At 40.6% G+C, this 12,989-nt stretch overlaps 1 protein-coding gene across 1 annotated transcript in view; it reads left to right on the top strand.

Annotated features, from left to right (window-relative positions):
- The first annotated feature begins 207 nt into the window (after window positions 1-207).
- The window catches only part of IMPG2 (interphotoreceptor matrix proteoglycan 2), a 53,119-nt gene continuing 40,337 nt past the window's right edge, over window positions 208-12,989 (top strand). Inside the window, exons 1-2 of the mRNA XM_058800362.1 lie at window positions 208-287; window positions 1,640-1,893. Coding sequence (XP_058656345.1) covers window positions 208-287; window positions 1,640-1,893 — 334 coding nt within the window. The remainder of the gene's footprint in view (window positions 288-1,639; window positions 1,894-12,989) is intronic.

The raw sequence follows: 12,989 nt of genomic DNA, 5'->3' as shown, positions 1-12,989 counted from the left end.
GTCTTTGAAAAGAGCAGAACCAGGATGTATTGGTTGACTTTTTTTACCTAATGCTTTCTCCAAAGATAACGATATGTGACATCAAGACATTTTCAAGAAGTGCAATGCTCTTGGTTGGGTCAAGGCTACGGTAAAGACAACAGCTCTTTTGCTAAAAGGAATTGGGATTATTTTGCTTTTATTTTTTTTTTAATTACACAAATAAGTATGTTTGGCTTCATGTGGAAAATCTTTCTTTGCCTTCCGGGAATGATTAACACAGATTTTCAAACAGTTGCAGGTAATGCAGACATCTTTCTTATGTTCTTGTTTACAAAATTAGCTATGGCAGTGGATAGAATTAGAAATACTTGTCTGATTTAATTGTAACAAAGGGGACTAATACAGAGAAATGTTTGGTCAAATCTGTGCTGTGATAGCAGTGTAAATATGGAATAGTTAGGCTGATTTCCAGGTGGTATAACTGCACATTTGTCTTGCCTTGAGTGTAGAATTAGCTATAGGAGGCAATTTTTTTCAACTTTGAGATGTTAAATGCTGGTAATTTTTTCACTTTTCCTTTTCCTTTATTAATTTTGTGTTAAATCTTAAAAAGTAAGGTTTAATTTTCTACATATGGGCACTGAACACGTGTCAGTTTGTGTAAAGATTGGTGGTTTGCCTTAGAGACCTTTTTTGATGTTCTTTCTGCCTCTGCTCTACCATCTGGTGATCTTCTGCAACAGAGGGGATTATTAATACACCATAAAAATAACCATGCCTTTCATCTTTCAGTCATAAAAGTCAAAGGTCTACTGACTATGAAGCTGCAGAATAAACCCATAATCTATTGGATGACAAATGCCATAGAGTTATTATTATTCTTTCTCTAATAAATGATTGGTTGTGATTGTTTTTCAGGCATGTTTTCCAGGAAAAAAAATGAAAGAACTTGAGTTAAATAATTTCATATCAATTGACTTTAAAGGATGGAAAATTAGACTGTCAGACTAAATCTCAATATACATGTTCTTACCTCAGCTGTTTCCTCATGTTTCCTCTGGAATGATGTGGAACATCTAATGTAAGAGGGAATTAAAAACAAAACACACATGCACACAAAAAAACCCCCTAAAACAAAAAAAAAAAAAAAAAAAACCACCACCAAAAAAACCCCAACATGAAGCTCATGAGGCCTTTTATTCCTCTTTTTCACCCCCTTCTGTAATAGAGTGGAGACCTGTCTCTGCTGATGAAGTTTAAGTGTCAATTCAAGCAGCCTTCTTTTTGCAAGGTAGACAAATCTGTTATGGAAAGAAAGTAGGGAGTAGGATTATTTCTCAATTGTTTCTTTTAATTCTGAAAAGCCCTGAAAGCTTCCAAATAGGTGTTTGTTCACAAATATAGTTCCATTGCCTTAAGCCTAATGGCAGACGGAAAGTTAAACGCAAGGCATTAGAATTCAAAGGGCTAGAGACTTATGCTATTTTACCATTTGATGGGATATTGTAAAGAGCTTAAGGTTCTTTATAACATCACAGTCAGGGACAGGTTCTGTTAACAGGAAAAAGCACAGCAATGTCCTTCAGAGACACAGAAGTGGCATGAAGATAGGGATGGTTGCATCATTATCTCATCTGAGAAATTTGTGCGATTTTAATTTCACAGCTGCAGGAGGAGGACAGGCTAAAGATGTTTCACCAGCCCCTCAGCTCAGTGACTGGCAGTTGGCAAAGCCCTCTCTGCCTCCTGGCTTGGAAAAGCCTCATGGCATCATGGATGCTGAGCAGTTCCACAGGCACGTGCAGCTACGGAGGAAGCGATCCATTCTCTTTCCCAGCGGAGTTAAGATCTGCCCTGATGAATCTGTTGAGCAGGCTATTGCCAACCATCTCAAGTATTTCAGGCTCAGAGGTAAGTACATCTCATGGGTAATTGATAAAGAACATTCACTTATTAAACAATATCTCAAACTTTTAAACATAATACATACCAGGCTATAAGAAATACATTATTACTGGCAAAACTTGCTTTTCTGTGATAATCTTGCTTATGAGAGCTGTTCTGGGCTAAAACCCCACCACTATCTGTCTACACTCAAATATCATAAGAACTCTTGCTCCCTGAAACTGCATTGTTTACTAAAATAATCCTTTCTCAGAACAGTTTAAATGCTAAGAAAAATAAGTGCTACATACAGAATAGCCAAAATGACAGAGTTTGTTTGGTTTATTTAGTGTTCTTAAAGTGCCAGCAGAAGTCTTTGAGGGGCTAATCTGAAAAGTTGTCTTAGACACTGGCACTTCAGCCATGTGACTTTTGACTATGGCTGGTTGTACAGAGTGTGCAATCTCTGTGTGTCAGGCTGTACTATAATGGACAAGCAACCTTTCTTTTAAGATATGGAAGTTGGTGTGGCACAGCTTTCTCTGCAGAGCTTGCCATATTCCCGCAAATATCTTCTTTCACTTGATGAAATATTACAGTAACCTGATGTGTTTCGAACCCTTCTGTGTGACTGCATTGGAATGGGGATCACTGTCATGCAGCACTTTCTGCTCTTTGTGTCATAGCATACAAACAATTTGTAGTTATCTTAATGTGTCTGTACAAAACTGGCAAAATGACAGAGCTGCTGTCAGAGTAGAAGGAAGGGTGTTCAGAGTCATGTTTGATGAGATTTGATTGCCTATAGAGAAACTCTCAGTGGTGAGAGTTTATTTACTTAGACAAGTGAAGAACACTGACAACCATGAGTTGCTTAGTGAGTGCATAAAAATAAGCATAAGTAATGTATTTGGAGAACAAGGTGGAATTATATGGGGTTTTACAGCCTCATTCAAATACAAATTGTGCCCAGCTTGCAAGGGATGTTGACACTGATGATGCTGATGGTTTGACAGGCTTTGCCAGTTTCTTATTTCCACCCAGGAGGACTCAACCATTCTTTGTTTGTTCCAAGTGATCCATACATACCGTAGGCTTTAACTGCAGTCATTCTCAGTTATCCGTGGTAGGGGTACATTAGGGCAATACCAACTAAGCAAAGGTGTGAGTGATAATAAAGAAGAAAGAAATCTGTAAATTAGGTTGCAAAAGTATATTTAGGTCTTAATAATCCTAGGCTGAACCAAAAATCCACCTAGTCCATCTGTTTCCTTACTGGATTTAACAGCTTTCACTATCCACAAGGTTTTCTTGAGCAGAGAGGCTGTGATTACCATTAGTGCTTGTGCTTTTAAGTTAAAATTTTTCAAAAAAGATCTCTGAAAATGATAGAGGTGACTAATGAGCAGCAAGTCACACAAGGTCTGGTTCAAGCAACTTATCATTTTCATTCTGTCAGCAGCAGCTGCTGCTCCAGGAGTGTTGGGTGGTGTCTAATGATGTCCTGAGAAGGCACCTGAGGTCATGAGAGTTCTTGTGCTGTGTATTGGGTTTGTGTGGCAAAACTTTGGTAGCAGGGGGCTACAAGGGTGGCTTCTCTGAGAAGCTGCCAGAAGCTTCTCCTATACCAACAGAGCCAAGGACAACCGGCTCTGCTGGTCAAGGCCAATCCCATCAGCAAAAGTGGTTTCACCTCTGGGGTAAAATATTTGAGAAGGAAAAAGTTGCCCAGCAGCAATTGCAGTTGAAAGAGAAGAGTGAAGATAAAAGAGAGAAACAGCTTTGCAGACACCAAAGTGAGTGAAGGAGGAGGAGGAGGTGCTGCAGATGCCAGAGCAGGGGCTCCCCTGCAGCCTGTGGTGCAGATCATGGTGGTCAATGGAACTGCAGAGATCCACCTGCAGCCCATGCAGGACCCCGTGCCAGGGTAGGGGGATGCCCATAGGAGGCTGGGACCCCGTGGGAAGCCCACACTGGAGCAGGCATTTGGCAGGAGCTGTGGCTCCACAGAGAGAGGAGCCCACACTGAGAGAGGAGCAGGTTTGCTGGCAGGACTTGTGACCCCATGGGAATCTGTTCCTGAAGGACTTGGTCCCCATGGGAGGAACCCACGCTGGAGCAGCCTGTGAAGAACTGCAGCCCATGGAAAAGACTGATATTGGAGAAGTTAGGAAAGAACTGTTTCCTATGGGAGAGGCCTCACACCAGAGCAGAGAAAGAGTGTGAGGAGTCCTCCCCCTGAGGGAGAAGTAGTGGCAGAGACTGCAGTGATGAACTGACCACAATCCCACTCCCCCATTCCCCTGCACCACTGTAGGTGAGGAGTTAGAGAAAATCAGGAGTGAAGTTAAGCCTGAGAAGAAGGGAGGAGTGAGGGGAAGGTGTTTCATGATTTGGTTTCATTTTTCCATGTCCTGCTCAGATTTGATTGGTAACAAATTCAAGGAATATCCCCAAGCTGAGCCTGTCTTGACAGAATGTGGTGAGTGATCTCTCACTGTCCTTATCTCAACCCATGAGCCTTTTGTTACATTTTCTCTCCTTTGTCCAGCTGAAGAGTGGAGTGATGAAGCAGGTTTGATGATGTCTGAATTCAGTGTTACTGAATTATGTGCAAAGTTTTTAGTAGCCGTCCAGATAGCCACAGTCCACTGTCAACAAAATAATCCTAGGAAAAAGTATAGTCACTGTTTAACACTCAGAGACTAGCTACTCTGGGTCACTAGGAAATCAACTGACCCCAGAAGGAAAGAAATATAAACATACAGAGAATGTGCTGATTTTTCAATCTCAGTGTGTATTGCTAGAATTTTTTTTTTATTCTGTATATGTTGAAGTAAGAAAAGACTTCAATATCAATATATACTTTCTCTGGAAAGGATGGTTCTAATCCAGTCTATTCTTCCCTTGGTTTTGCTGTACTGCCAGCAGTACCATGCCACTACATTGGAAGGAAAGGCAGATTGAATTGTGATGTAAGAGCTTGAAAATAAGAAAAGGTTTGCATGTGCTGATTGTCTGTTCTATCTGTGTCTACCTTAGAAGGAAACAGGTGGGAATATAATTATCTGTCTGTAGCTCCTATAGCTTTACTTACTTTTGCTAGCTGGAAAAAGCCTTTCTAAGTATCAGAGACTGACAGAAGAACATTCCTGTCATGGGCTTTAAGGAAGTGCTTCTGTCCTATTGCTGTAAGCTTAACAGCGGTTTTTTTTTTGCCTTTTTTTTTTTTCTGCCTACAACATCTGGATTTTTTGAGCCTTAAAAAGCTATGAGATGAAGAATATGATAAATACATAATAAACCATTAAAAAATATCAAAGTCCAACAAAATACAGGGATCCAGAGAAAAACCAGTATTTTCTAAACCAGCAGTATCACACTTCAATATATGAAAGTCTAATTAATGATATGATTATTGGTGGTCATTTTATTACTGTGGTATTCACAGGAAGCAGCTTGGAATGGGGTGGGTTGTATTTGTTTTTCTACACTTGCAATCTACAAGACAAATTTCTGAAGTGCTGCTTTATTTCTACAGTCACAACAGAGTTTTGCAGTAGCAGATGATGCTATTTTCACTCTTTTGAGACGAATCCTGGATTATGATTGTCTCTGTACTGCCCTGTCTGTGTATCTCGTGTAGCTATGTAAGGAGGTTGCTGCCATTGGCTCTTTGTATTTCATTTTTTGGAATGTGGGAGTGGAAATCAGTCATAAATTTTTTACAGACTGGGTACTGTAGGGTCTTAGAGTGTTTTTGAGTGGTGTCCTTTTAAATGGTGTAACGATGTGGCTGCTGATGGAAGAGTCATGTAAATGTAATGGTGGTTGTTTCATTGCTAGACTGTTGGGACAAACACAAAGTGTGTCCAATGGCAGCTGGAGATTCTGCAAAAAAAAATGTTGTGGAAATCTAATAGTGTGATTTCGGACAGTGAATGGGCTGTACATGTTAGTGTCTGGTATGATGTTCCTTATTGCTGACAGGGAAATGGTAGCCTGAGCAATAGATAAATAAAATTTATTATGGAAAAAACGGGAACACCCACTCAGACCAAGTCTTTTGTGACCAGTTACCTTACATGCACAATTCAGTGAATTTGTCCATTTTCTGTTGGGTAAGTTGCTGGTAGAGGATTGTAGTAGTTGAATTAGCATGTAAAACAGAAACAATGTGAGGATTACAAGATGGGTAAGCAGGACAAGCCATGCTATCCCATGCCTCTTAATTGGGCTGCTGGATTTTATCACCACGGCTCAGGGTAATATGCTTCTTTGCCACCTCTGAGATGTAATTACTCTGGTGGCTACCTTCCTAAATTCTCTTTACAATTTTACCCTACTGTGAACTTCTGTCTTAAACTATCAGTGTATGTTGTGAGTACTTTTTACTTTTTTTTTTTATTTTCTTTGTGGGCACTGACCTTTTCACACGAGTAGATCAGCTAGTCTCTCTGCCAGAGCTGTTCTTGTCATCCAGAGCTTCAGATAAGCCAAACATCTAAGGATAGCTTTTAAAGACTATTTCCTTTTAAAGGAAATAGATGATATTGCAGTGAGCTGTAGCTGATGAGACACATGGACATTTTTGAACTTTGGAAAGAATTCCTGTTTCTAGGGAATTAAATTCTATGCATGAATGTGATCCCTAGATTGGGCATAGCACTATGCCTGCTCAGTTCCCCCTTTCTTTGGTCCCTTAAAATCTGTGTGCTGAAGTATTAGAAATAATGGTGTTATTTTCTGCACATGAACATCATCAAGAGTAAACTTTCAAATGAACATAGTTAAGAGTAAAGTTTCAATTTGACACTGAAGTCATAATGTTACAAGTTATTCAGATCTTCCTAATGATGATGAAAGCAAAGAGCCAAAAGTCATGAAAAGTACCTGGCAAAAAAACAGGTACTGGTTTAAATAAAGAATCTGTCTGAGAGCCTTTTTTCCCTGTTTCTCCTGCATCCCTGGCACATATTACATACTCAGTACCTCATACTCAGCAATGAGTTTCTGAAGTTTATTTGTAAAAGGTCCATCTCCTCTACATTTGAATTTTTAGATACTGGCACATGCTTCTAAGAAACTTGCTTTTTCCCATCAAGGACACTCCTTAGTTTTTACTGAATTATTGTTGGTGAGAATAATTTAGTGCTAGAGTTTAGTATGTGAGTGTTCAAATCTAAAATCTTTGATGTGAATTAACTAATTTGCATTCAAATCTTTTCTCAATTTAAACATCCCTTGTTTGTTTTGTATATTGTTTAAGGGTTGCAGGCCTTGTGTACCAGGCCATACACAGCAGCATTCCAGCAATAGATGAGTGATTTCTCTGCATGTGTGTATTAATTTGTTTAACAAATACTAACAAAGCCTTTGCAGCAATGACCTCTTAGGAGGTGTCTGTCCCTGTGACTGCATTCTTCATCAAACCCCTCTGCAATTAAACTGTTCAGTTGTGCAGAAATTGTTAGAGAGGATGGGGAGTTGGTCTCACGTTGCCTCAAAATAGAATATTTAGCCTGATTCAGTGCTCCTAGCTACCACAGACGATTCAACTCTTAAGAAGCACTAATGAGATTTAATTGGGATTAAGCTCCAGCACTGCCCACTTACACAAATGGCCAGAAAGCCACCCTACCCCCTACAGGGTGCTCGGTGCTGTCATGTGGTGCCCCCTCTGTTAACCTCAGAAATCCCTGAGCACAGACTGAGTGTAAGAGGCTAATTCTCTCTCCTTGAGAGATAAATGCATCCCCAGTGGTGCAGCCTGAGCCACAAGGATGCAGTATCCTACCAAGACTGGAGAATTTCAGAGCAAGAGAAAGGTCATCTAATCACATCATAGATCTTAGCTGGAGGTTTTGAAAACAGTAACTATGCCTTTAGGAAAGGAAGCTTCAAATAAACTGTTTTTCACTCATTTCTGTAGATTAGTGGGACTGAAAAGAGCTTATGTCAGCCTATGAGGAAATTTTTGGGTTGAAACAAAATTATCTTAAGGTTTTCAGGATATTTGCTATTAGTTTTGAGTATTACTTCAGCATAGACACTGTATTTGATGTGGATAAACTCCCAGGGGCTGGGCTTTTCTGCTTTTGAAGCAGATATGCTGGTAGACAGTTCCATTGGAATTGTCTTATTACATGTCTGGCCTTCTGAAGCATCCTTTGAAACCCAGCATGGCCTTTAAAGGTTAAGACATTGCTTACTTCAAGGGCCTGTGACACTTGGGTCAGTAGAACCTTGAACAAGGGCAGGGACCAAAATTGTCCATCTTTTAATTTTTTTCCTAGCCCTTCTTTCACATTGAGGATGATTATCTCAGTGATGAGTTAAGTGACTTCTAACTTGTGAGGTTTTTTAGGATAAAGTACATGGAAAATGTAGTATATCCATGCAAGATGTATTTTGGAGACAAACTGCAACCAAGCTGTGTGATTTGCATTCTTGGTTTGAATTCTGGTTTATTGTGTCAGTCAGTTACATGACTTCAGCACAACTGTTCCTTTTCCTGTAGTCAGCTGGACCTGCTCACAGCCCTTGTAGCAGGGAGCTTCTCTTCTCATAAGCCTTCATTCTTTTTATAACATTTGAATTCTTTGGAGGAAAATTGTGAGGTAGTTGAGAGGTCAACTGACTTAAAAATACAAGTTATTTATTACTGCAGCCATGGAATGAAGGAAACAATTTTCCAGGGCAGCTTACCTTCCCACTCACATGTAGCTTCAAGACTCTTAGCTCACTGCCTTAAAAGATTGATCTCGATGTTATGATGTTTTTAATCAGTATTGTTTGCTGGGGATTAGAGGCCTCACCACAAATCCTGTCTCCTCCAGGGCCTGGTGTGGCTAATGCTGTCCCACATATCTGTGCCCCTGTAGCAGCCCAGTGAAAGTCTGGAGTGAGATCCAGGCATGAAGAGCAGCTCTTCGCACATGGCCCGAGGGCTGAGCTGCCCTTCAGGCCGCAGTGGCAGGGCTGCTGGGTTGTTGGAATTCAGGACATCCCTCTGGCTGTCCTGGATTGACAAGACCCCTGCCAGGGGGCTCAGAGACCCTGGCACAGAGCCCAAGAGCCCTGTGCCTTTGATCTCGACCCATGGAGCAAATTACCAACCTTATATGAGGTTCTGCAAGCCACGACAGTTTAAGTAAAATGATAGTGAATTTACCACGAGGTGAAAAATAGATTTTTAGAGTGTTTTGAATGGGGGTTCAGGGAGCAAGATGGAGGAATCTGGGCATGTCCAGCCTTTCTCCTTCTTCTTCTTGGCCTCCATCTTCTGCTGTGACGCTGGCACTTTTGGATTGGTTTAGAGTAGAAGCTCACTGTCTAACATAGGTGACAGGTATTGGGAAGTAATTGTAAATAGTGTACATGTAGTTGGTTTTAGTATAAAAAGATAACACGACCCTGGGGGCGGGCAGAGTGCCTCTGGCTGTCCTGCTGAGCAGGCCTTGACAGGCCAAGAGAAAGAATTTTATAGATAAGAAACAATAAACAACCGAGACCGAGAAAGCTCTGACTCCTCCTTCGATCGCCGGGCTGGGAAAAGAGACTTTCTAATGTATCTTGGAGTCACTCTGACCAGCTAGAGACCCTGAGACTGGGTCTGCTCAGCAGTTCTTCCTCATGCTAGCAGGACTGCCTGCTTTGTTGTTTTTTGAGAATTTTGTAGCTAGTCTTTGAAAACTAAATCCTGGAAAGATCACAATGCAAAACCTGCCCGGTAGTTTCAATTGTAACACTGAATAATTGGGCTCATGGCAATTTATTATAACCTCTCATGCAGCAATTTTTCCCCCCATTCTTTATCTCCTTTAAAATCTTTATATTTAAAACCGAGAGTAGCATTTCTAGTTGAAAAACTCTGTGGTCAACTTTTTGGTCTCTCTGCCTCTCATTTTGTTATATTTTCTGTTTAGGTGAGAAGGAGTTGCTATTTTAAATCTAAGTCAAAATTTGTTTCATTTATTCTCAGCATATCTAGGTAATGTATTTGACACAGACACTGGCAAGTTTCTGGAAAGACAGAAAGGAAAGACAATGAATTATTTTAAATAGTAAGTTATAGATATTACCTGAAGCTTCCAGTCAAGTCCTGTTTTACTTTGGTTTTGTGCCTCCAACTTTTGTCTACAGTCTCAGAATGCTTATAATCTAGTTAATGAAAAACACATTTTTTCTTTATGGGAGTTCTCCAGAATTTGAGCAACTTCGAAAAACTTCTCTCACCTACAGATAGCTGAAAACCCATCACAGAGTGGGCTCCACCTTCAAATTAGAAGAAGGTCAATCATCACACTTTTTAGCCAACTTAAATGCACTGAGAGGGTGGTGTCTTTTCATCTTTTCAGCTCCTTGGGTGGCCATGTCAAGTCAAGATGAGAATTGGCTCCCTTTTTGACATTCCTGAAGGAGAGGTGGAAGATAGCATTGTGCTTGTCTCTTTCTTTACATGAGTGTGATTTGAACCACACTGAATAAATTCTGTTGTTCTCTCTTTGTGTGTGAAATTGCAACTCTCTTCTAACTGTAAAACAATGAAGATATTTATGAGAAAGACTGAAACAAAACTGTTCTTTCTCTTTCTTAGCCAGTCCATTAATTTACTCTTGAGCACCCTATAGGTAAGGACATCTGAGGATGGTTCTTGTGTTGAGCCCTGGATTGGTTATCCTGCAAAGCAATCCCCTGCTTTACAAACTGGCCAGCTGGAATAAACCAGACAGGGATAAGATGGACTGTGTGTCCAAGGTGGTGCAGGGGGGACTGTGTTGGCAAGCAGCTCACCCAGGCTGAGGGTGGGTTTCCTGGACACAGCTGACAGAAGTGTTCAAATAGCAGTTGTGGTAGATGTTTGATTGGAGGTTTTAATCCCTGCCTGTGTGTCAGAGCTAACACACTCTGACTGTGTGGATGGAAGAGAATACAGAAGGAATTTGCACTGTGTTGTCCAACTTGTTGCTCACCTCCGTGGAAGCAGCTAGATAGGAGGGGCTAGAGAGGACAAAATGTGACTCCTCATCCCCATCTCATTTCCTCCTTTTGCAGAATACATGCCTGTGTTGACAGCTTAGGTCTAATTAATGGGCTTGGAGCCCACAGATGGCACAAAGCCTTTGCTACTGGAATTCAGTGGGGTGTCTAATTCCAAATGAAAGGACACTCAGAAAATCCTTAATCTATTGGGAGCCGATTGGAACAACTGTTTATATGGGAGCAGCTTGTATTCAGGCAAGACACTGTCTCATCACATTTATTTTAAACTTGTTTAAGAGCATTAAGGAAAATTATCTTCAATTACTTGCAACTGAAAAGCCAGTCCTTTGCCTGTTGGTATTTGAAAACTCTAGGATTAGACACTGTCCCTGCAATGTATTTACAAGCTGTTGCTGTGGCTTCAGTGGTTGCTGAGTGTGTTGAGGATTTACCCCAGCCACAGGGAATAATCTCATTGCAGGATTTTTGCTCCACAGTGTGGCACCTGGAGTGAAAGGTATGTAGGATACAAGTGCCACCAAAAGAAACCTGAGCATGTGATATTCCTTAGTGTAGGCTTCTGGATTTGAAATTAGACTTTAGTCTTTTCCTGGATGCCTAGCTCTTACAAGTGGGATGGTACAGAGAATATTACAGATGTTATTCTGCTTCAGGAAGCTTATTAGTACTCCAGTAGGAGCCAGAAATCCCAGAGCAGGATTATGGCTGCATTGCCTGAGGTTTGTGCAGAGGCCAGATGGAAATGTGGTCTCTGCCTCAAAGTGTGTGCAAGTGAAACTCGAGGGGGGAATGTGAGATGGTGCATGGATGTTTGTCAGTTTGGCTATTTGTTTCTGATTAATAGAGATGCATACACTGATTGGAAACATGGACAATACTTAATACTTATCTGTAAAACGCACTAATTTGGAAACTGCCTGGACGCTGAAGGGGTGCTAAAACAGTAATATACTACTGACAGTTAATAATGCAGGGTTTGGGGACTTTATTGTTCTCTGCTCATGCATACCACATGAGCTACAATGCTAATCTTCATGTCATAAACCTGGGAGCATGGCATGGAGATGAGAAATGTCTTTGTGTCTGTAGAGTTCCACAACAGAAAATGGTCTCATCTGCTCTGATAAACTAAAATTCAGGGTGAAGAAAAGGACTTTTTCAGCATGGTTCTATCCAGTGTACCAGACTCGGTTCAGCTTTAAGGGCGGTGCTGCATAGGAAACAGTTCCTTTAGGTTGTTATTTGTAAAGCGTTTGCATTTAAGAAAAATGTCCATCTCTTGGTTGAATAAAAATATTTCCATATGTGATCTATGTGTTAAGTTTTACATATGCACATGTAAACAAATTTGGTATTTGGAAAACAAAGCATAGAGAAGAAATAACAGCAAGGTACTGGGTTTAGCAGCCCAGAGCTAACTTTAAAACTGATTGAAGAAAATGGCATTCTAGACATAGATTCAGTCTCTGGTAAGGGCTTGATTGTGATATCAGGACTTTCCCGGAATGCAAAGCATTTCTCTGCTGAACTGTATGTGTGAGTAATGAAATCAGATTAAGGCCAAAAAGCAGGTTTGTCTGCTACTCCACCAGTATGGCATTTGGTATGAATTATTTTGATTTTGAGCCTTTTAACGTTGTTCTTTTCCAGGACACAAGGAAAATCCTATAAGTCTTTCTCTCTTTGAGTTATCCTGGGTCACAGAGTTGTCCTTGCTTGAGCATCATGAGACCAACTGCTCTGACTGGCAAAAAGAGCCTGTGCAAGGTTGGGAGGTTAAAGTAGGCAGTGTAGTGTGTGATATCAGACCTTAATTCTCAGGCTGACTGCTCAGAGCTGTCCAGATCTTTCTCAGTGAACATGTATGTACAGTACAGTTAGGGCTTGACTTATTTAGTAGTATATTCTTTTGTCATCATCCTGCCTTGTTTTTTGAATTATGAATGCAGTTGTAATTTCTGAAATGTATTTTAAATTCTGTGTAAAGGTGAATCTGAAGGAATTGTTACTGACTGAGCTTACTAGACTTTGATCAGTGGCACCCTCTTTCTTACACCTTAAAATCTATCTCTACTTCCTATGAGGACATTTGCCATAGTATTTTGATTTTCTAGATT

The sequence above is a fragment of the Ammospiza caudacuta genome, chromosome 2 (assembly GCF_027887145.1).
Source record: "Ammospiza caudacuta isolate bAmmCau1 chromosome 2, bAmmCau1.pri, whole genome shotgun sequence".
Lineage (NCBI taxonomy): Eukaryota > Metazoa > Chordata > Aves > Passeriformes > Passerellidae > Ammospiza > Ammospiza caudacuta.
The sequence above is the reverse complement of the archived record's forward strand: the minus strand, read 5'-3'. Positions and strand labels throughout refer to the sequence as shown.